Source organism: Centruroides vittatus, unplaced genomic scaffold, assembly GCF_030686945.1.
Source record: "Centruroides vittatus isolate TY-2023 unplaced genomic scaffold, ASM3068694v2 contig_349, whole genome shotgun sequence".
In the NCBI taxonomy this organism is placed as follows: Eukaryota; Metazoa; Arthropoda; class Arachnida; order Scorpiones; family Buthidae; genus Centruroides; species Centruroides vittatus.
This window is the reverse complement of record NW_027122172.1, coordinates 4321399-4346638: the sequence shown is the minus strand read 5'-3', so window position 1 is coordinate 4346638 and position 25240 is coordinate 4321399. Positions and strand designations below refer to the sequence as shown.

At 33.5% G+C, this 25240-nt stretch overlaps 1 protein-coding gene across 1 annotated transcript; it reads left to right on the top strand.

Moving 5' to 3' along the window:
- Positions 1-3953: 3953 nt before the first annotated feature.
- LOC136974510 (constitutive coactivator of PPAR-gamma-like protein 2) lies at positions 3954-11328 on the top strand (the record flags this gene model as incomplete). The annotated part of the gene is made up of 8 exons (XM_067269420.1): positions 3954-4203; positions 4288-4402; positions 4484-4690; positions 5136-5280; positions 6427-6580; positions 6648-6732; positions 10621-10718; positions 10794-11328. Coding segments are annotated over 8 exons (1268 nt in total), but the record flags the coding sequence as incomplete, so codon positions are not given.
- Between the last annotated feature and the right edge of the window lie 13912 nt (positions 11329-25240).

The following is a 25240-nucleotide window of genomic DNA, read 5'->3' as shown; positions in this document are numbered from 1 at the left end:
TTAGAATTCCTGGCCTATTATGGTAACAAGTCTGCCCCTGGTCGGAGTCGGATGGTAAGGCAAAGTCAAAGTTGGTAGATTTTACATGATTCCACCGCCCTGGTTTAGATATAAGGAAAACTAACAACTTGGTGGCAAGAGTTAATAAATGAATTGATGTATACAGATAGCACTTTAACCCTTTCCCGGCCAGGGTACCGATCTATCGTTACCCTATTCGTTTAGCAAAACGGCCAGGGTACCGATTGATCGTTACCCTGTTAACAATCGATTTTTATAAAATTTATTGACAATAGATGTCAGCACTTGACGGCATCGTCTTGTTTATCGTTCATTCTACATATTTTTGTTCAGGTGGTGTTTTGTCGACTTAAAAAATTTTAATTATCGGTTATTTTTTCTTAATTTTTCATTTTCTGATAATTTTTTATTTTATTTTTAGCATATTCATGCAATAATATTACTATAATAAGTTGATTTATGCTATAATAAGTTTATTCAGCTATAATATGTTAATATATCGTAAATATTTAAGTTATGACCTTCAGTTCTGATATTTTATATATTTTTTTTAATTTTTAATTTTTAATTTTTTTTTAAATCTAAAATATTAGCAAATGTTACATCTATTGCTATTGGTAATCATATGTTTATTACAAAAATATATAGTCTTGTTTGATATGAAATGAATAAAGTATATTAGTTAATTATATTAAATGAAAGCAGAATAAAGTTCAGATTTCAAACAAATGTTTGATATAATGTGCGATAATTTTACAACGAATAAACGTACGTGCATAAATGTAATATCAAATTGTACAGAACAATATTCTACGTCATTCTGGCTCAGTGACAATAAGAATAAAGTAACCAGACAATGTTAATTTTGACAAAAAGTAACAAATTTTCAAGTTTGAATGTCAATTATCATATATTATTTTTTTTTTCACATAAATTTTTCAAACAAACTTTATTGAAAAATGTCGTATTTAAAACTAACTATATTGATAAATATATGTGATTTTTTTCATATGAATCAAATAATAATTTAATTTTTGGTGAATTTTTAAAATAATATTGCCTGATTTACCTATTTTGACCTTGGCCGTTTTACAAAATAAGGGGGCGTGGCAAACGGCAGGGAAAGGGTTAAATAATTAGACTGTTTTGTTTTGTGTCTAAATGTTATGTTCTGCACTTAAACACATTACAATATTATGTTTTTCATGTGTTAAGAACTACTGTTATAGTTGTATTAATGTTACTGTGAATGACTGATATCTGGCGAATGTTGACATTTTCTGGTGAACATCAGCATTTACACAGTTGTTTCGTGTATGTACGAAGTATTTGCCAAATATCATTATTTCTCACTTACGTCGGCAAATGTTGACATTCGGCACGCACTGATGGTGAATGTTGAATAAAAATATTTTTCTTACGTTAAGACAAAAATTCAACTTTTTAATATGTCAAAATAGGAGAAAGCTTAAGTAACAGCACATGTAAATAAACTGTTGAACCTAAAACAAACAGTACATTCTAAATCGTTAAAGAAAATAATACAATAATAAACTTACACATAAATGATGTGATTAACATTATACAATCTTATTTATTGCAACAACTTAAACTGTTATGGCACTTTGAATTGCACAAGAGTCCCTTGCTTTTACAATTGCATTTATTCGTGGAACCTTCTTTTTGCAATGACAGTGTGTATAGCCTTGCCCGCCACTTTTTGAATTAGCTGCAGCTGCTTCTCTCAGAAATATTTCTTGAGAAGAAATCTCATCTATGGAAAGTAACTTTTCTTTACAAATTACGAACTGATTATGGGTATAGAGCTGACAAACTGATCCCCACCTCACGGGATCAAAAGAACAAAAACGCCATCCAGTTACAAAGTGGGTGGTTTCCAACAAATGCTTGCTGGGAAAAGAGAGACGACCTTATCCTACCTCTTGCTACCCACAAAGTATTTGGTGACAGACTGTCGCCTCTCTGTTGACATTCGCTTCTCGGGTGTTGTTTCGACCTCCACGAAAGCTTATTTGTGCTTGTCGGCATACACCGGCGATTGTTCACATGTATAATAATATAACCAAATATTCAGTCTTTCACTGATGCATTTTGTATGTTTCGACATTCACCAGAGAATATCAACATTTTCTAATTTTGGTCTTTCACAGTAACATATATACATCATGCCAGGGTAAAACAATGGCTGGCTGAGTGCCATAGTGAATGATTATGGGCCATGGTAATCTCAAGTTGGTGCCATAGTAACCATGGATAGTTATTTCTAACATATTATGCTCTGTTTATTAAACTTTTCTGTTAACATATGAAAACTTTATCTATTCTATTGCTTCTGAGCTACCTTGTATTTTGAATTTTGGATGCAGTCTGTGTTTTTTGCATTTACTCTTTACCAGACATATATTTCGAAGAAACTAATGTATTGGGTGTATAAATATGACTCTGCCCTTTTTCAGTAAATATAACACATTTGTTTGTTTTTAAAATGAAAGAAAAATTTAATCAAAGTATTTTCCATCAGAAGTTATAACATTTGCCCATCTGTCAGGCAACAAACAGATTCCACGAAGTAAGAAGTCTGGTTGTTTTGAAGCAATTCAGTTATCAACCCTATTTTGAATATCCTCATAATATCTGGACTGTTTTCCTGAAAGGTCGCTCTGCATAGATTGAAACAAATAGTAATCTGAAGGAGTGACATCTGGAGAATATGGTGGGTGGGGCAATACATCCTAGCAAAGTTCTAGTTTCTTTGACTGATTTAGCAACATGTGGGTGAATGTTGTCATGTTGGAAGACAACCTTGCCATGTCTTTTGGCATATTCTGGACATTTTTGCTTCAGTGCTTCGTTCAATTTGATTAACTGTTGTTTGTAACATTCGGCATTGATTGACTCAGTTGCAACAGCTTATAGTACACGACACCCTTTTGGTCCCACCAGATACACAGCATAACTTTACTTCCACGAATATTATGTTTTGGCATTGATGGACCTGGGTCACCTGGATGCACCCATACCTTTGGTCATTTAGGATTGTCAAAGTGTATCCATTTTTTGTTTCCAGTAACAATTTGGTGCAAAAAACCTTTTCCTTTTCGTCTTTGGCGCAATAATTCATATGTGGTTTTTTCGACATTCAATGTCTCTTTCTTTCAGTTCATATGGGACCCAATTTCCTTGCTTTTGAATCATTCCCATCGAATGTAGACGTTGGGAAATACACGGTTGAGAAACATTTAAAGCAGCAGCCAGTTCCGATTGTGTTTGGCAAGGATTGTTGTCAAGTATGCTTCAAATTCTTCATCTTGGAATTTTTTTGGTGGTTTTCCATGCTCTTTGTCATGTGTACCAAAATTATTATTTTTAAACCGTCGAAAACACTCTTTGCATGTTGTATTGGATGGAGCATGTTCACCGTAAATTTCCAACAGCAAATGATATGTTTCTGCTGCAGTTTTCTTCAAAATAAAATAATGAAGCAAGACTTCCCACAAATGCTGTTTTCCTGCACAAAACTCGACATTTTTAATCAAATAAAAATAATTACGGTTTACACTTTAAACGGATGTCTGGGATTTATCTTTAAAGAATGCTGTAAAACCTTTCAAATAAAATTGTTGCCAGAATCAGTTTGCATGCAAGCAGTACTATTAATGCCGTCTATTAAAAAAGGGCGGAGTCACATTTATACACCCAATGGTTTGTTATCAAAAAATGAACACGTCGTAAATGAATTAAATGTGTTTTCATCCAGTCTGCATTTGACAATTTGTAAGTTAACTCTAACTTTATTCATTCAATTCTAATGCACAGATATAGTAAAGAGGAAGAATTTTGAAATATAACTCTAAACAAGAAGTTTAAAAAAATTTGATTATTAAATAATTTAACTTTTTTATATTTTTTAGATGATAATATAGTCTCTGTTAAAGAGTGGATTTGGAAGAAAGGAAGTAACTATAATTATCCAGATTTAGTCAATATTTTATCTCTTGATGAATCGGTATTACCTATCGAAAGGTTATGGTTTGGAAATACCGGAGACGATATCGTCGACCGTATGAAAACTTTTTTATTCTGTATGAAATGTGATTCTAAATTGATATTAAATTTATCATATGTTCCTAAGCATTTAATTATTTTCTGTTGTGTTTTGAGGTAAGTTTTATTACAATTTAGAGTAACTGATATTTTAAACTTACAGTTTTATTATCAATTTAAAAATGTTAAATTTACTTATAGATATATAATAACACATCCTAATGGACCAGTGTTATATAAAGAAGAATTTGATTGTTTTTTAGCACAAGCTGTATCAAACACCTTGCTAAATCCAAGTTTCAATCATAATATAGAAGTAAGAATATAATTTTATTCTGTTATAACTAAATTGATAATGTAAATTTCATATTCCTAAATTATACATATTATATTTTAGATAACTGAACTTACTGTACGAGGTTTATTATTAGCATCTTTTTTTATGCATGGTGTCGAACATGCAATATTTGTTAATGAAGTATGTGGTTTACCTATTCCGCCTGCTATGTATTATCCATTTCTTTTCTTTGATGGAAAACGTTTTCAAGATAAATTATCAAAAATAAACAAAGTGAAAGATATTGTTGAACTCTGTGATGGAAATGTAAGTAAATGCGTAATATACAGTATATATATTTAATAAACAGTAATAGTTAAAACATTATTAATTTAAATTTACTTTATTACATTATTATTTATTAATTATTAGACATTTATTATTACATTTTCATTTTTAGTTGTGAAATTATTTCTTCACATTCCAATAAGTAGGGAGAGAACTGCAAAAAAACTCCTTTATTTCAGGCTGTGTGTTTATCTTTCTTCGAACAATAATTAAGAGACGACCGAAGCGAAGATAATAGCTCAAAATGTTTATTGCTAAGTCTCTGTTAAATAGACTCGAATAGATATAAGAATATTTTAAAGGAAAAAGAAAGAAATTTTGCATGTTTACATTGATCATTGGAATGCAATGAACAGATTTCACAACCAAAGAATTGAAAAGAAAACTACTTGGCTTGAAATGTCAAATTTATTATTATTTTTAGCTTAGTGAAGTGGCAGTCCTCGAGAAACTGAGAACAGCAATACTTGACGGATTGAATGTTCGTTTTGCATTTCCATTATTAAAACGGACAAAAAGTGAAATGTCAAAAGAATATTTTGAAAATAAAGAAAAATTCATACCTGCTGGTAAGAAAATACAAAATAATAATAATAATATGAAATGAAATATATAAAATGTTTTGTTTTTGAATTTATATTCGTTTCTTAATCTGGCAGTTTTTATTAGCAGAAATATTTGTTACATTTGAATTAATTTAAATATCAAATCAAACTTATTTTGCAGTTTTTCTTCTATATTAAAATAATCATATGAGTAGAAACTAAAGATGAAATTTTATAAATCTCTTATTTTGCTTTTATCAGAGACAATTCTTGTCAACAGGGATGCCAAATATTATCAATTTTCTAAAATAATAATAAATTATGCTTTTTATATATGGCAGAATTTTCTACTTTTTCGCATAGTCATAACTTTCTTGCTAGTAACAGGAAATTGTTTAAAAAAGTAGAATAGAAAGTAAAGATATAAAAGCTCCATAAAGTGTATAAAGACTTTCTTTGTAGTGATGATCTTGAAAATCCAGTGTCAAGTGAGAAATTTTTTCCTTTAAACGCTAGACAATCCTTACAAACCAGATAAACTCTTCAAAATATTTAAATGTGTTTATTTCAATCATTTGTGTAATACAGGTGGTTCCCACCTTTAGAAGTTAATTGGTTCTTAGAAGTTACTCATAAAGCAGAAACTAATTTTTCATATGAATAATTATGTTCCTGCATATTGAATTTTAGATAGGATAATGTTGAAAAACAACAACAAAAATATAAATATTATATTGTTTAACATTAATTTCTTTCTTTCTTTTCAAAGAAAAAGTAAATTTCCTCTTTAAATATTTTTTGTGGTTGACTACATCTATAACACTATACTTATGGAAATCAAAATCGTGTATAAACAGTGTTTGCGACACCTGTGCCGTAAAATTTTTACGACACTACTTCATGGTACGGGTGTCGCAAACACCGTGTTTATACGTGATTTTGATTTCCGTAAGTATAGTGTTATATGTATAGTCTAACCGCAAAATACTGTACGACAATTCATTTATAATTAGCAACTAGGGCATTCGTTAGGATAGGGCATTAGGGCTTTCGAGCGATTATGCCATGCCACAATCACTTGATTTTTATGCATCGGCATGCAGTTTGTCACTCGTCTGCCGATTCTTTGCTTTGCAAATTCAATTTAATCCATTTTGTTTATATTTTTAGGATATTCTCTTAATCTCGGAGGGGAGCTTAAAGTTGCCGGTACGGTGGTCGGAAAATGGGCACCCAACATTAAAAAAAAAGTCCCTTACTGTCGAGGGAATCCGGTGCAAACGGATAAAAGTACCTCGCTACGAAAAGTCGGAAGATGTTTTAAGTATGCTTTATTTATAAATTGAATCGTAGTCATTAAAAATTTTTCTTAATAAAATTTTATATTTTAGAACAGAAAAACAAAATTGTCAACAAAAACGTACAAATTATATGTATAGTAATAAGGAAGTCGATCGTGGATTTGGCCAACTACTAGTAAGAAAAATAAATTTATATCTAATTAATATCTTTTATAAGAGTTTTATTTTTTATTTATTTAACAGTAATGATATATATTATTGTAATAGAATCTACATAATCAAAGCAACAATTGAAAAACACTGTATTTGCATACGATAGAGTCTGCTTATTGTGTAGTTGATAATACCGTTACCGGTCACGTAGTGTTATCAAAAGTACAAGTTTCAAGCACATAAGTTAAAAAATACATTTATAAAACTTTGCTTATTGTAATCAGAATTTATAGTCATTTTTGAACAATCTTTTCCTGCTATCAGTCTCAGTAGGCAGTTGATAAAGTGATTAAAAAAATGAATAACTTGAATATAGTTAATAACAACTATCTTCATTTCATTTTTATTCATTTTAACACGTGTTTTTAATCTCACGATCAACAAAAAGTGGAATTATAACTGCAGGCCTTATTTACTTACCCACTAAAATTACCAATTGTTAGGCTTACCGATGTCCCGCTTTGACCGGGACCATCCCGATTTGACGACGTGGTCCCTGCATCCCGACCAGTTTGTCATTTTGTCCCGGTTATTTGGTAACATTTTTAAAGGGACGAATATACAAGAAGTAAAATGCAGCCTTGGGTAAAATTACAATTTGGTAACTAAAATATCCCCTCTGTTACACTCACTCTTGCCAATCTAAATATTTTGTATCTAGACCTAAGTACTTTTAATGTTGTCTAGATGTTTTCCCCAAAATTTATAGCATGTGGCCTAATGAATTTAGATGTTTTATTTTTTCATGTAGATATTTTTCACAGAATTTATGATAGCATGTAGTCTATGAGATCTGGATGTTTTTATTTTCATTTTTTAGATATTTTGTTTCACTTAGGGTTGGCAACACTGAAACTTACACTGTCACATCATTGTTTCACGTGTCCTATCTTAGTCGAGTTTGAATTGCTAGTCGGCATTTGCAATTATTTTGTACCGTGCATTAAATTAATTTAATCGTCAAAATTCCAAAAAGAAACCACGTGTTTACCAATGAATTAAGAAAGGATTATCCATTTTCGAAAAAAGTTTGCGATCATATTGACAAAATGAAATGTGAACTGTGCTTTTCAGAATTTTCGGTAACTCGTGAAGGGCATTCGGACATTAAAATCTCTGGAAATGTACGAAACATAAGACGAGCCTAGTAGCAGTGGAAGGAACTTTCTCGAATATACTCGTATTATCATATTTAAAGGCACCGGTTTAAATTGCATTAAATTTCGATGCCATTAAAAATAACATAGAATTTTCAAATAAAGTTTACACTAGTGATAAATATTAATAACTTCTTAATAATAAGGTATGTTCAGTTGAATTATTAAAAATTGGTTTTTGTTAACAACTTCTTTATTTAGATTTTTTAATCATAGGTACTTATCATAGTAGGTTTTATTTTCTGTTGTGAGTATTTTCTCATAATTATTCCGGTTTGAGGAAAAAATATTATGGTAAGCCTACCAACTGATTATCATCGGTAGTGTATTATAGCTTACACGAAGCCCATGCAAATTTGAATTAGGTGGCCCCATACACAGTGTTGACTTCAGACACTTCTTTAGGGGATTTTTTTACATGGAAATATATTCATATAAAAGATTGGTTTGGAATGTCCTGTTGGTGGAGACCCCGAGGAATTGCCTTTTTTGCCTGTAGGATAATGTGTCATTGCTTATTGTCATCTGTACGGGCGAGTCCCAAAACGATTACGGCTTCTTGAACGAATTAATTTTCAGTAAAGATGTCTTATACACTATGTAGCAGAGATATCAGAGATTTATCACACTATTAGTGAGGTCTGCCACTTCTATAGTTAGAATGAATCTTTATTTCTGGTATGCATTTTAGCTCTTAATTAAGACCCTCTTCAGCCATAAATGAATAAACAGGTATCTACAATCATTATCTATATATATAAAAACGAATGTGTGTGTGTCTGTGTGTCTGTCCTTCATGCATTACCACACTATTTATCCGATTGCCATGAAACTTTGGGAAGTTGTTTAATACACTCCCGCGAAGGTTTGTGGCATATGTGAAGACCACTATTTCCCCCCTTTCAAAAATATATTTATATATGGATTAAGGCTTTCATGTCCAACAGATGGCGCTAACTTCTGACAACCTAAGTTGGCTTTTCTGTGAGGCATTATGCTTTTCTGTTAGAATGGACTAAAGCAGATCATTTTCTATCTATCTATATAAATGAAATATAACGTTTGTTTGTTCCTACCGATTCCTTTTGAATTTTGACACAACGTTGCATTCGAATACGCAAGTGTTTGTATATAATATACACGTCTAAATTCCCCCTACTGGGGGGAGATGGACGGGATTAAGGCTTACCGTGAAGAACTCGGCTTCTATTTATACTATTTTGCATGCGGTTTTTTGCGTTTTTAATTGCGTTTTAATAGGTTACGTCAACAGAATATACACTAAAAATGGATTTTTCGATATTTCCCTGCGGGGGAGAGGGACAGGATTAAGGCTTACTGTGAAGAACTCGACTTTTATTATACTATTTTAGATGCTTGTTTGATTGCGTTTTAATAGGGTACGTCAAGAGAATGTACACTAAGAAGGGATTTTTTGAAATTCCCCCCACGGGGATGGCGTTATACATTTATAATAGATACATTTTGAGCCACAGCAACGCGTGGCCGGGTCTGCTAGTAAAATTATAAAAACTATTAACAGTAAGAAGGTCGACAAAGCAATTACACATTTTACAACTAAGATCAGAATGATCCAACATAGCGTTGATAATCATAACCATAAATTGTACTGTCTGTATATTAAATTACATAGATAGTTTGAAGCTATAATTTTTCAAGTCTTTCTTTTCCTTTTTTACAGACCAGTTCAGAAATAACAGTCAATTAGCTCGAAGAAATAAAAAATCTTCTTAAGACATTATAAATAGATTATTAAAAAATTACCACAAAGTTAAAAAATGATCAAAATGCCCACCTTCTATAGCTTCAAATAAAGATAATCCTCGGGATATGTCGTCTTTATGAAAATAATGTACGACTCTATACATAGACAGTATTATGTACTACTAAGTACTGTCTATTAAATTACTTTTATGCTTTAATATTTTAATTGATATTCCATTAATTTCACACTATTCTACTTGCAATGTGAAGAGCTCCTGCCCAGTTCACATCACTGTACTCGATTGACCATATACTGTATGTTCTAAAAGTTTGGAACAGCATTTCAGAAATTTTTTCCTACAACTTGTTAAGACACTTTATGCACGAAGGGAAAGACAGACCGTACAATTTTTGTTTACAAACCTTAAGAGATGGCGAGCCGATAGTCCAGTTTGGACCACATCTGGCCTAGCATTTCATTGCCGATCGATTCGATAGCGGCGGTTAGTCCTCCGCAGTCTACCACGTTAATGGACAACGGGGGGCAAAACCGATTCTTCTCAAACTTATACAAAGTTACAAAGTCTCAGTTTGAGAGAACGGGCGAAACTGTACGATCGACACCCGTTATTGAGTTGCAATTTGAAAAAAATCGTAGACAAATTCCCATTGTCTGTTCTTCCTTAATCTCGAGAACAACAGAGTTAGATAGATGAAAATCGAGACCAAATATGGAAAGCTTGGGGCAGGAGGCTCCGAATAACTATATACGAACTTCCGATGCAAACCGGAAGACACGTTATTTCAATTGAAAACTTTCCCAAAAGGGGTTATTCAAATGACCGGCACGACTCTGTTGCTAACGGAAAAGTATGATGTACAGTTATTTGTTTATTTAATTTTGTAATTATAAAAGATAATTTTAACTGATTCGATTAAATTGAAATTAAGCTCTTTTTTTCTTTCAGAAGAACAAGAGAGAGAAAAAGTTAGGAAATAATATCGCAGACGGAATGATAAAAATGAATTTAGGTTTGGGTAGAGGGTGTACGGTGGAGACGAAAAGGTGGGTGAGGCTTAACGATAACGATAATAATAATAATAAACATAAGTATTTAATGCGCCGGTTATTTATTTTTAGTAAAGTGTTGCCCGTCGGCCAGTTTAAGTTAGACTCGGACGATTCAGATTCGGAAAGTAACGAAATAACCGGCGAAGGAAACGAAAGGGAAATATTTTCGGCGAAAGAGGAGAATCCAACGACGCGAACGGAAGAAGAAGAAGAAGGCGACGATGGAGATCTCATTCCTCAGTTTACCCTGAACAGTTATTTGTCTCTGAAAACCGAAAATTGAAACTCTTTGACTGATGGCCACGGTGACGTGTCAAATTCTCTTCCCCTTTGTCCGTCTGTAAAACTGGTGAAAGGACGAGGAGACCCGTCGTTTTTTGATGCAAGGACTCTCACTGGTCGGCAGGAGCAGATATTTCGTACAAATTATAATTTCCAGAGAGACGCGAGTTTAATTTTTCTCTCTTGTTTTACGGGAAGACGACAAACTCTGTTCGTCTGGAAATCGTCAAGATAATTAACTTATGAACGGTTTCCACCGCGTCTTTATTAATTCTGTCATTTCTATTTCCATTAATTAATTAAAGTATTTTTAATAAATTTAGTTCTTTGATTTTATTATATGAAATACGGTACTAATATTAGGTGCGGTCTTCCGGGCCCAAACGGGGGTGGGTTCTACGGAAAAAGAAGCCAAACGAAACGAAATTATCGGCTCTTTCTATTTCGTGTGTCCGTAATACCATTGACTCGTCAAAAGTACGTGTTCCTCCGTCATTTAATTTACCAGTTATAAGCCTAAATGTATGTATATCTCTAAGTGATTAAGTCGTTTACCACAGCATGGCTTAGTAGACGGAAATTTACCGGTATCCAACGTATTATGTTTATTAGTTTACGAAAAAACGGAGATTTTACGTATAGTAAGCGTCTGTCTTTGAGGATCGGTGGTCTTAGGAATTTAATCCTAAGGCTACTCTAGTAAACCCATCCGTCCATATCAGTGACTTATGGAGTGGGTAAGCGGAAACGGAACCCCGAAGTTGTATGGTGTACTTCGTCTTTGAGATATTTGTACCTGGAACATAAGAAGTTGCGGGGTGAGTCTATTTTTCGAATTACGGAAATAGTTTTAGAGGCCTGTAAGAACCCTGCCGGTAGAACCTACGCCCCTTTTCCCGACTTAGTCTTTTCGGGTAAAAAAGCGTAAAATATTTCCCTCTCGTTAAAATTTACATAAAGTGTGCTAGAGATATTTGGCCACTTCCACCGCCAGTTGATTTATAACTTAAATAAGCGAATTTTATGAATTTACCTGCCCCCCCCAAAAAAATATCGTGTACCTATTCTACACCAAGGAATCAAAATATTATAGTTGTACAGAAATGGAGAAAAGTGTTGGGCCTACTGCTCGAAACGAACGATTTAATTTTCTTTTTATATTTTTTTGATTCACTAACACAAGGTGTGTTACCATTTCAACACTTGGTGGTATTTCATCTTTAAATGACCAAACCAAACCAAAAACAATTATTTGCTCTTTATTACTTCTTTGAAGCATTTTTTAAACTTTAACTGTAACAGTGTGGTTCATAACATGACAAAAGTCAAAATGTCGTTTTTCGTTGTGAATATTTTCACAAATAAACTATAATTATAATAAGAACACTACTTATATTCGGAAAAAAAAGCACTGTCTGAAAAAAATCAACAACGTACTGAGTATAAGATCAGAGTGACCTGAGGACAGTATAATTAATCAATCATATGGCTGAGAGTAAAGCTCTTTCATGAGTTGGAACGCACTTACATTATAAAAATATTGGTATATTGAGGGTTAAGTACTACACATTCAAGCTTAAACTCTTATCTGCCTTTATGATAATTAAAAGAAAAATAGAAAAGAGAGAAATTAGAGATGAAATAATGTAGATTTATATCGCTTAACTAATTGCCTAAATCTCAAAACTAGGGGCAAACACGACAGTCTAGATTTACGGGAGAAAAACAGATTCTAAACGCGTTGTATAGACTTTAGTGTTTTGACTTAAAGTAAAATGGCGGTGGATAGTGCCCGTCGTCGCCACCAAGAGCGCCATATCTAAGTCACAGCCAGTGTTGTTCCAAGCCTTTCTATAAAAGCTTGTACTAGAAAGAGTACTAGATGATAAAAAATGGTACTAAGTTTTCTCTAAAAAGAAATCGATCAGTAATGTGCGATAGTATTTTTTTAAAAAATCAATATTAATATCGATAATACGACATAAGTATGTACAGAATCAATACATTAAGTGAAAATGATCTATTGATTCATGCAGGCATTATTTCGACTGTAAACTGCTGAATGTATGTATATATTATATATTATTTAAATATATAAATAATAAACTTATAATTTTTGAAATTTCTATTTATTAAAATATATAGTGTGTTACATGTAACATACAAAATTCATACAGGCCAAATTCATATATTACCATTGGAGGCTGGAGAGGAGGTGGAGACTCCACTTCACAGTGGAGTGCGATCCAAAACAGTGTTCACTGACCGTATCGGTTTTCGTGCACCTTTAGTCATCACTTTGTACACTACCAATTGTTTAGCATTGGAACCGTTAGAGGTTAGAGCCCAAAAAATGTATTTACTGCCAAAGTAAAGTATTAAAAATATACAATAAAAATGAATTTTTTGAAAGGTACTAAATTGAAAGGAAAGGTATTAGGATTTCACGAATGGTACTAGGAAAATGGTGTTGGGTATCTTGGACTAGATTAGTACAAAAGTGCTAGGTGGAACAACACTGGTCACAGCCACTGTATATAGTATATTGTAGCTGGTTGATTGCCCCTAACTAAAATAATGGACTGGTACGTGTAAAGTGAACATAAGTCACGCGTGAGCATCGCTGCTGATTCTTTCTGAGACCCTGTTTGACTTAATTAACATTTTATTAAGGATGTTCATTACTTTATTATATAAGAATGACTAGAAAATGACAACAGAGGCTCGCATAACGCTGCAATTACTCTCACTGTTATCTATGGACACCCAGAGGCAACAAGCGGATGTGTTTCGGAATTACGCTATTTGAACATATAATAATTAATCTTGATAACTAGAGGTCGGAAGTCAGTCTGGTTACCAATAATCATGAAATATTTTATCGTTACAAACTGAAAAATTTTAAATATTTGTTTGTATTTATACATTTGTTACAGACTAGAATTCGGTGTATATTTATAGTAACTACAGAAACTGCCTCTAAACTCCACATTTTAAATTTTAATAAAGTCTCTCCGAATTTACTTCAAACATTACACAAGCTCATACTTGAACTCAGAAATAGTGCTAATATTTGTTTATATTTACTTTGTTTTACAAGGTAGACTGAAACATGCACCAGACTCAACAGATGGACAATGTACAAAATCGCTTATGCCACACTACTGAAAACCTATCTGGCTTTCACTAGATTTCTTATAATACAAAACCTCTTATGACAGCATACGTAGGTTGTCATAAGAGGTTTTGTATATGGTACAGGCAGTCAAAGGTGCAAATATGATGTATTGCTGCTCATGCCTGGGTCAGCAACCTCAGAAATTTTTCAGAGAAGTACGTGGAAACTGTACTTCTCTGCTCTGTACTCGTACTAGCTCTGTACTCGTTATATTGAATGGGCCTGGATAAAACACCTTGGCACCAACATTACAAAGTTGCCTTTTGTAATGAAATACAAACTGGAATAAATCTCTTTACAGTTTCCTATCCATGAAACATTCAATTGGGTACAATATAAATTAATACGATTTTCATCAGAATATAAAAAGTAAAACACGGACTATTTGACGAGCGGAATAAAGGTGAAAAACTGAATAGCAGTGACGTCATTGTGTTACCATGAAATGTGCCAGTATCCTTGAGCCCATGCGATTGCTAGAGAGCTCTTTCTTTTTTCTTTGTGTCAATACATAGATTTGCCTTATTTGTTTCAATAAATATATTCTTTTAATAACAAACTGCAACAAATATAGTAGTAATAAAACTTTTCCAACTTGAATTTTATAGCCGAATCTATGTCAATAGAAACTGTGTACGAAAGTGTGGTTTTGTAAATTCTGTACCGTTTACGTATTGAAATAAACTAATGTATTTGTTACTTGCAGTATTCCAAAATTTTTCCTATATTTAGCATCTGTATGTCAAAACACTAGGATGGGCTAGATTAGAAAACTTAGAAAGTGTCAAGCATGTCTAGAAGAAGCCTGATGCACACACACTTAGAATATTCTGGAAGCACTCCGAAGACCGAAGACTGAACATCTATAAAAGAGTGATTCTCATCAGCCATGTAAAGTTTTTGACAACGCATACTCAAAGATAAGGCAAAAAGCTACCTCTGCACCATGCCTTTCTGTTGGCATTGGCGTCTGTCTCTCTTAGTTAAATTTGGCCGCAACATTCTGACGAAAAATCCCATCGAAATGCTGCAGCACAGACCACCAATCCTCCCCACCACGACAAGGTGGAAACACAACGGGGATAAAAAATGTACCCCCTGCCTTGTTTGCGCATTCCCAACTGACAACTGTCCGTTGATGACAAAAAAAAGCAGGAATCTTGTAAACCAATCGAACATGAGTAAAAAAATCCCGTAACCGACCGGGATATTCAAAATAACAAAACAAAAAGAATCCCGTAACCGACCGGGATATTAAAAATAACAAAACAAAAAGAATCCCGTAACCGACCGGGATATTAAAAATAACAAAACAAAAAGAATCCCGTAACCGACCGGGATATTAAAAATAACAAAACAAAAAGAATCCCGTAACCGACCGGAATATTAAAAATAACAAAACAAAAAGAATCCCGTAACCGACCGGAATATTAAAAATAACAAAACAAAAAGAATCCCGTAACCGACCGGGATATTAAAAATAACAAAACAAAAAGAATCCCGTAACCGACCGGAATATTAAAAATAACAAAACAAAAAGAATCCCGTAACCGACCGGGATATTAAAAATAACAAAACAAAAAGAATCCCGTAACCGACCGGGATATTAAAAATAACAAAACAAAAAGAATCCCGTAACCGACCGGGATATTAAAAATAACAAAACAAAAAGAATCCCGTAACCGACCGGGATATTAAAAATAACAAAACAAAAAGAATCCCGTAACCGACCGGGATATTAAAAATAACAAAACAAAAAGAATCCCGTAACCGACCGGGATATTAAAAATAACAAAACAAAAAGAATCCCGTAACCGACCGGGATATTAAAAATAACAAAACAAAAAGAATCCCGTAACCGACCGGAATATTAAAAATAACAAAACAAAAAGAATCCCGTAACCGACCGGGATATTAAAAATAACAAAACAAAAAGAATCCCGTAACCGACCGGAATATTAAAAATAACAAAACAAAAAGAATCCCGTAACCGACCGGGATATTAAAAATAACAAAACAAAAAGAATCCCGTAACCGACCGGGATATTAAAAATAACAAAACAAAAAGAATCCCGTAACCGACCGGGATATTCAAAATAACAAAACAAAAAGAATCCCGTAACCGACCGGGATATTAAAAATAACAAAACAAAAAGAATCCCGTAACCGATCGGGATATTCAAAATAACAAAACAAAAAGAATCCCGTAACCGATCGGGATATTCAAAATAACAAAACAAAAAGAATCCCGTAACCGATCGGGATATTCAAAATAACAAAACAAAAAGAATCCCGTAACCGATCGGGATATTCAAAATAACAAAACAAAAAGAATCCCGTAACCGATTGGGATATTCAAAATAACAAAACAAAAAGAATCCCGTAACCGACCGGGATATTCAAAATAACAAAACAAAAAGAATCCCGTAACCGATTGGGATATTCAAAATAACAAAACAAAAAGAATCCCGTAACCGATTGGGATATTCAAAATAACAAAACAAAAAGAATCCCGTAACCGATTGGGATATTCAAAATAACAAAACAAAAAGAATCCCGTAACCGATCGGGATATTCAAAATAACAAAACAAAAAGAATCCCGTAACCGATCGGGATATTCAAAATAACAAAACAAAAAGAATCCCGTAACCGATTGGGATATTCAAAATAACAAAACAAAAAGAATCCCGTAACCGATTGGGATATTCAAAATAACAAAACAAAAAGAATCCCGTAACCGATTGGGATATTCAAAATAACAAAACAAAAAGAATCCCGTAACCGATCGGGATATTCAAAATAACAAAACAAAAAGAATCCCGTAACCGATTGGGATATTCAAAATAACAAAACAAAAAGAATCCCGTAACCGATTGGGATATTCAAAATAACAAAACAAAAAGAATCCCGTAACCGATTGGGATATTCAAAATAACAAAACAAAAAGAATCCCGTAACCGATCGGGATATTCAAAATAACAAAACAAAAAGAATCCCGTAACCGATCGGGATATTCAAAATAACAAAACAAAAAGAATCCCGTAACCGATTGGGATATTCAAAATAACAAAACAAAAAGAATCCCGTAACCGATCGGGATATTCAAAATAACAAAACAAAAAGAATCCCGTAACCGATTGGGATATTCAAAATAACAAAACAAAAAGAATCCCGTAACCGATTGGGATATTCAAAATAACAAAACAAAAAGAATCCCGTAACCGATTGGGATATTCAAAATAACAAAACAAAAAGAATCCCGTAACCGATTGGGATATTCAAAATAACAAAACAAAAAGAATCCCGTAACCGATTGGGATATTCAAAATAACAAAACAAAAAGAATCCCGTAACCGATTGGGATATTCAAAATAACAAAACAAAAAGAATCCCGTAACCGATTGGGATATTCAAAATAACAAAACAAAAAGAATCCCGTAACCGATTGGGATATTCAAAATAACAAAACAAAAAGAATCCCGTAACCGATTGGGATATTCAAAATAACAAAACAAAAAGAATCCCGTAACCGATTGGGATATTCAAAATAACAAAACAAAAAGAATCCCGTAACCGATTGGGATATTCAAAATAACAAAACAAAAAGAATCCCGTAACCGATTGGGATATTCAAAATAACAAAACAAAAAGAATCCCGTAACCGATTGGGATATTCAAAATAACAAAACAAAAAGAATCCCGTAACCGATTGGGATATTCAAAATAACAAAACAAAAAGAATCCCGTAACCGATTGGGATATTCAAAATAACAAAACAAAAAGAATCCCGTAACCGATTGGGATATTCAAAATAACAAAACAAAAAGAATCCCGTAACCGATCGGGATATTCAAAATAACAAAACAAAAAGAATCCCGTAACCGACCGGGATATTCAAAATAACAAAACAAAAAGAATCCCGTAACCGATCGGGATATTCAAAATAACAAAACAAAAAGAATCCCGTAACCGATTGGGATATTCAAAATAACAAAACAAAAAGAATCCCGTAACCGATTGGGATATTCAAAATAACAAAACAAAAAGAATCCCGTAACCGATCGGGATATTCAAAATAACAAAACAAAAAGAATCCCGTAACCGATCGGGATATTCAAAATAACAAAACAAAAAGAATCCCGTAACCGATCGGGATATTCAAAATAACAAAACAAAAAGAATCCCGTAACCGATCGGGATATTCAAAATAACAAAACAAAAAGAATCCCGTAACCGATTGGGATATTCAAAATAACAAAACAAAAAGAATCCCGTAACCGACCGGGATATTCAAAATAACAAAACAAAAAGAATCCCGTAACCGATCGGGATATTCAAAATAACAAAACAAAAAGAATCCCGTAACCGATCGGGATATTCAAAATAACAAAACAAAAAGAATCCCGTAACCGACTGGGATATTCAAAATAACAAAACAAAAAGAATCCCGTAACCGATCGGGATATTCAAAATAACAAAACAAAAAGAATCCCGTAACCGACTGGGATATTCAAAATAACAAAACAAAAAGAATCCCGTAACCGATCGGGATATTCAAAATAACAAAACAAAAAGAATCCCGTAACCGATTGGGATATTCAAAATAACAAAACAAAAAGAATCCCGTAACCGATTGGGATATTCAAAATAACAAAACAAAAAGAATCCCGTAACCGATTGGGATATTCAAAATAACAAAACAAAAAGAATCCCGTAACCGATTGGGATATTCAAAATAACAAAACAAAAAGAATCCCGTAACCGATTGGGATATTCAAAATAACAAAACAAAAAGAATCCCGTAACCGATTGGGATATTCAAAATAACAAAACAAAAAGAATCCCGTAACCGACCGGGATATTCAAAATAACAAAACAAAAAGAATCCCGTAACCGATCGGGATATTCAAAATAACAAAACAAAAAGAATCCCGTAACCGACCGGGATATTCAAAATAACAAAACAAAAAGAATCCCGTAACCGATTGGGATATTCAAAATAACAAAACAAAAAGAATCCCGTAACCGATCGGGATATTCAAAATAACAAAACAAAAAGAATCCCGTAACCGACTGGGATATTCAAAATAACAAAACAAAAAGAATCCCGTAACCGATCGGGATATTCAAAATAACAAAACAAAAAGAATCCCGTAACCGATTGGGATATTCAAAATAACAAAACAAAAAGAATCCCGTAACCGATTGGGATATTCAAAATAACAAAACAAAAAGAATCCCGTAACCGATTGGGATATTCAAAATAACAAAACAAAAAGAATCCCGTAACCGATTGGGATATTCAAAATAACAAAACAAAAAGAATCCCGTAACCGATTGGGATATTCAAAATAACAAAACAAAAAGAATCCCGTAACCGATTGGGATATTCAAAATAACAAAACAAAAAGAATCCCGTAACCGATTGGGATATTCAAAATAACAAAACAAAAAGAATCCCGTAACCGATTGGGATATTCAAAATAACAAAACAAAAAGAATCCCGTAACCGATTGGGATATTCAAAATAACAAAACAAAAAGAATCCCGTAACCGATTGGGATATTCAAAATAACAAAACAAAAAGAATCCCGTAACCGATGGGATATTCAAAATAACAAAACAAAAAGAATCCCGTAACCGATCGGGATATTCAAAATAACAAAACAAAAAGAATCCCGTAACCGATTGGGATATTCAAAATAACAAAACAAAAAGAATCCCGTAACCGATCGGGATATTCAAAATAACAAAACAAAAAGAATCCCGTAACCGATTGGGATATTCAAAATAACAAAACAAAAAGAATCCCGTAACCGATTGGGATATTCAAAATAACAAAACAAAAAGAATCCCGTAACCGATTGGGATATTCAAAATAACAAAACAAAAAGAATCCCGTAACCGATTGGGATATTCAAAATAACAAAACAAAAAGAATCCCGTAACCGATTGGGATATTCAAAATAACAAAACAAAAAGAATCCCGTAACCGATTGGGATATTCAAAATAACAAAACAAAAAGAATCCCGTAACCGATTGGGATATTCAAAATAACAAAACAAAAAGAATCCCGTAACCGATTGGGATATTCAAAATAACAAAACAAAAAGAATCCCGTAACCGATTGGGATATTCAAAATAACAAAACAAAAAGAATCCCGTAACCGATTGGGATATTCAAAATAACAAAACAAAAAGAATCCCGTAACCGACCGGGATATTCAAAATAACAAAACAAAAAGAATCCCGTAACCGACCGGGATATTCAAAATAACAAAACAAAAAGAATCCCGTAACCGACCGGGATATTCAAAATAACAAAACAAAAAGAATCCCGTAACCGACCGGGATATTCAAAATAACAAAACAAAAAGAATCCCGTAACCGACCGGGATATTCAAAATAACAAAACAAAAAGAATCCGGGTAACCGACCAGGAGAAAAAGTTTCGGTCGCCACACAGTGCAGCAGAACGGAAGTATTCCGGGGGGTACCAGGAGGAGGTAAGGTTCGAAGGATTTTTGTTTTTGCTATTATTTAGTTTGGAGAGATTCGTATTTCGTCTCTTCGCATTAAATGAAGTCAAACAATTAAATAGGACGCCCGATTGTTATATTTCATTTTTATTATTTGCATTGTCATTATTTATTGTATCGTCAGTCGGTATATAGATATTTTTGCAATTTATAAATCAAATTTTTCTCAATTATATTAATGTATAATTAATGAATTAAATTATGGCACACAATTTTAAAATTCGTTCTAGCAACAACATTCTCCATTGCAACTTTTTACTTATTCTGTTTTAAATTTACATAAATTAATATATTAAAGATAAACGTTTACTTTTTCTACACATATTTATTGTCGTTGTCTTAATGGTTTACAGAGAAATCTTCGTTTTTGTCATCTTAAAACACGTTGTTTTGCACCTGGAACGAACAAGGGAGGATTTTTTTGTGCGAGTCTTACATTTTAATAAAATATATATGATTGAAGAGAGGAGGAAAATATTTTTACTTTCTTGGCTCTTACATATAGCAGCGAGAAAGTATGGCGATCGGTCAAGTAATGCCCTTCAAGATTTTTACATTTTTGGACTCGGAGACCTTGAAATTACGAGAAACTCTTACGTGTAATTTGTATTTGTACGACAGTAAATCAAAGACACGCCGCACGTAGCCACGAGGAAAAGGCATTCGAGCCCAAGTCGTAACAAGTGTTTCCTTCTAGAGCAATTTTCCCTAACGTGAACGTCACATAAACGCAACGACGTCATCTAAAAGACTTTCGTGCAAAGAAATTGCCAACGAGTCGACCAAAACACTACACAAACGTACGAAGACGCGAAACGTGTCCACAGCCCAACTCGCCATTCGGGACACGAACGTTTAAGTGGCACAAAGCATTGGCAGAAAGTTACGTAAGTGTGGAAAATCGACCGCACTCGGAAAAGACCCACCTTGTGGAAAGAGACAAAGAGCCTAAGGAAAAGAATTATTTGTGTCCAGCCTGTATAGATAACTGTTAAGTGTATTAGTATTAGTGCAGACAATTTAATTCTGGCAAAATAAGTTATTGAAAAGCGTTGTAACTAATACATAAATTGCTTGGAGAAGTCGGAGGTCAAAGGGCGAAATTTTTGACCTGTCGAAGGAACATCCAGTGCATCGGAATACGGGTCTCCGCCATCAATGTTACCAGAGTATATTTTAGTTAAAATTCGTATTTACAGTTAGTATTAAATAATTTTTAATTGAATTTCTATAAATAATCCTTATTCTTTGACCGTGTTTATAAAATATAAATGAATTAATTACGAAACGAGCAAATACTTAATCCGTTTACGGCGCTTCGGTCGCTGTCCAATGTGGCGGCTCGTTTAAAAGTCCTAATTCACAAGCGACGGCAGATTTAAACGCAAATACGCCGGCCGACGTCGTCTCCGAAAGTTGGACTAAACGAAGCGAAAATAAAAACTTACAGCTAGCTAAATTCTAATTAAAATCTTACTTGGTGTAATGTCGGCGTCTAAAAGTCTTCTTAAAACCTCTTCGAGTAGCAAAGAACACCGAAGAAAGGCAAAAAACACAGCAGAAACCAGAGCAAAGAGCGCACACGTCCGTTCGGCAAGCGAAAAACGGGCAAAGTGACGCAAAATCGTGTTGCAACAATACGCGTTTCTATGGAGACGGCAATTGTTGCCGTTTCCATGGAGATTAGAAAGCGCCTAACGAATTCGAATGCGATTGACGTAATGGATTCTTTTTGAATTTTAAGGCTAAATATCCGCATTTTTTACGTTCCTATCCCTCGAATGACGGCGGATTGGGATCGAGAGACTCCCTACCACCCTCCGCCTTCCATTTCCATTTCCCACAATGGGTTAGAAGTAAGATTTTCTATAATCGACGTCGCCACCCCCAAAACTACAACAAGTCATTCCTCTCGTTCGTCCGGTATTCTCCGATTGACCGAAAGCGCAATTTTTACTAAATTTCCTAATATTTCGTTCATCCGACGCCATTTTAAAAGCTGTTATCTGACGTCATCGGAAATATGCGCGTTATAGTTTAGTTACGTAAACGTTAATCAAAGTGACTTATAAACAGGGCTGTGGAGTCGGTAGATTTTTACACGACTCCGACTCCCCGACTTTTTCTTACGATTCGACTCCGACTCCAACTCCGACCAGGGGCGGACTTGTTAACAAAGTAGGCACGAAGATTCTGACGTCATCACGTGACCTTAGAATATTAGCATCAATAAATGTAGTTCTAATATAGATAGAACGTAGAAACTTTTTAATTCCAAAGCTAAAATATGCCTCTAAGTAATGAGTCAATGCGATAATTTTTACTTTTCTGTTGTTATATACAACAGAGGAAAAGTGTAGCCATCGTTCAAAAAATGATCCCACCCAAAATTTTTGCATTTTTGGACTGATGGCGTCTCGAAATGTCGAGATATCCAAAAGATTGGGGTTTTTTTCCTGTATGTACGAATGTTAGACTGTACGAAAGGCACGATTTTGAATCGGAGTCGTATGGTTTAACACAGAAGTTGTTAAGCTTGAAAATGGTCGAACTAAATCGGTTGGTACACATCGTACTAAATCGTTTTAACATCCAAACTGGAAGAGTGGTCAATGTGAATTATTTTTTCCAGTGCATAATAAATATCATCTTCAAGTTTTGTAAGATTTCCTTTTCTGTCTGTACTCATATTAGAACTCGGGCTTAATTTTGAAGGTGGAGACGAGTTTTATAAAAAAAATGAAAAAATAAAAACTAGCAGATGAGCCAGATGTTGCTCACGCAAAAAGTAACAATAAAGAAGATTAAGATTATTAGATTATAGCCGATTTTACCCGTTTCCACTGGGTGCAAGAATTAAGTCCCCTCTTCCGAGACTAATCAGAGAATTTTTAGATGGGTCTAAGAGTATGTTCGATTTTTCGCAAAAACGCAAAATACCGCATCTAAAATAGTACGGTAGAAACGGAGTTGTTCGGGGAATCCTTAACCCTCTCCCTCTCCCCCGCGAAAGGAATTTCGAAAAATCCCTTCTTAGTGTACATTCTTATGATGTATCCTAACTGTGTACCAAATTTCAACTCTTAACCGTTTGAATTTGAGTCTATCATTATTTATTATTACAGTATTACTATTATTATTAACCCATCTCGATCATATTATAAGATGCGAATGCTAATAACGAGTAAAATATTCATTAAGTCCGCCCACACTGGAGATATGACGCACGACTCCTTCTATGTCTCTACCCCGTCGACCTTTAATAAAGAACCAAAATTTAATAGCATTAATGCCCTTTGTACACAAGCTATTGGGCCAAATTTTGTTTCTTAAACTTTACTCATTCTGAAATATTGTTTAATAGTTCGGAACAGAATAAAGAAATTAAACAAATTAGACGCCAACATACGCGCGTGGACGCGCGAATTTTTCCCTTTATTTGACATTTTTCGGGTTCGAGAGATTTCCAAACGTATAGATTTGCAAAAAACTCGGAGAGTCAAACGTGACACGATTCAAATACTTTTTCGTTTTTTATATACATAACAAGTTGGGAAAGTAAAAATGAGTCGGGTTGGGGGTGATTTTTGACTACTCCGACTCCGACGCCACAGCCCTGCTTATAAATTAAATAAGCGAATTTTATGAATTTTACCCGCCCAATGAAAACATCGTATACGTATCTACACCAAGGAATCAAAATATTGTAGTAGTTCTTGTACGGAAATAAAGAAAAGTGATGGGCCTACTGCTCGAAACGAACGATTTAGTTTTCTTTTTTGTAGTCAAAAAACCCGGCAACGAGTTGCGCAACTTTCTCGGCTGTTGCGAGATTTCATTTAGAAAATAACTTTTGTGTTTTTAACTACGATATAATAAATAGAATCGTGTGTGGCGCCATCTGTTAGGCGATTTTGTTACGAAAACAATTTCTGATCTTATTAATATTTTATAAAACCCAGGAAATTTCTTAAGAGATAAATTCAATAAACGTATACTTTTGTACGGGGATCAATAAGTAATGGCTTTTTATTTTTTTTCAAAGCCGCATAGATTTACGATTGTGGATTAATTTAATAATTTTAATTATTCAGCAATTATATAAATTACGTAACTGTTAATTAGAAAAAATAACTGACTAAAAGGTCAAAGAAGCAATAGCATATTTGCATAGTAAGTCGTATGCTGTTTTATTTTGTCAATGTCCGAGAATTTGTACAAAGTTGGTCAGGGAATTTAAAACAAAAATTTGAGTAGGAACCGTGTATATACTTCATCCTGTCTCTTTAAATATCTTAATGTTAATGAATACAGCAAGAATTAATCATTTATTTATTTACAGTAAAAAATTTTTAAGTAAAAATAAACAAATTTTTTAAAATAAACTTTTAACGAATTTCGGAAAATGCATATTTTTCATCAGATTTAGTTAATGTTTAATAAACTTGAAGTCTTTGCAGACATATAATTTGAAATTTTATACGACAGTAGCACCTGCTTATAGTGATCAGCCTT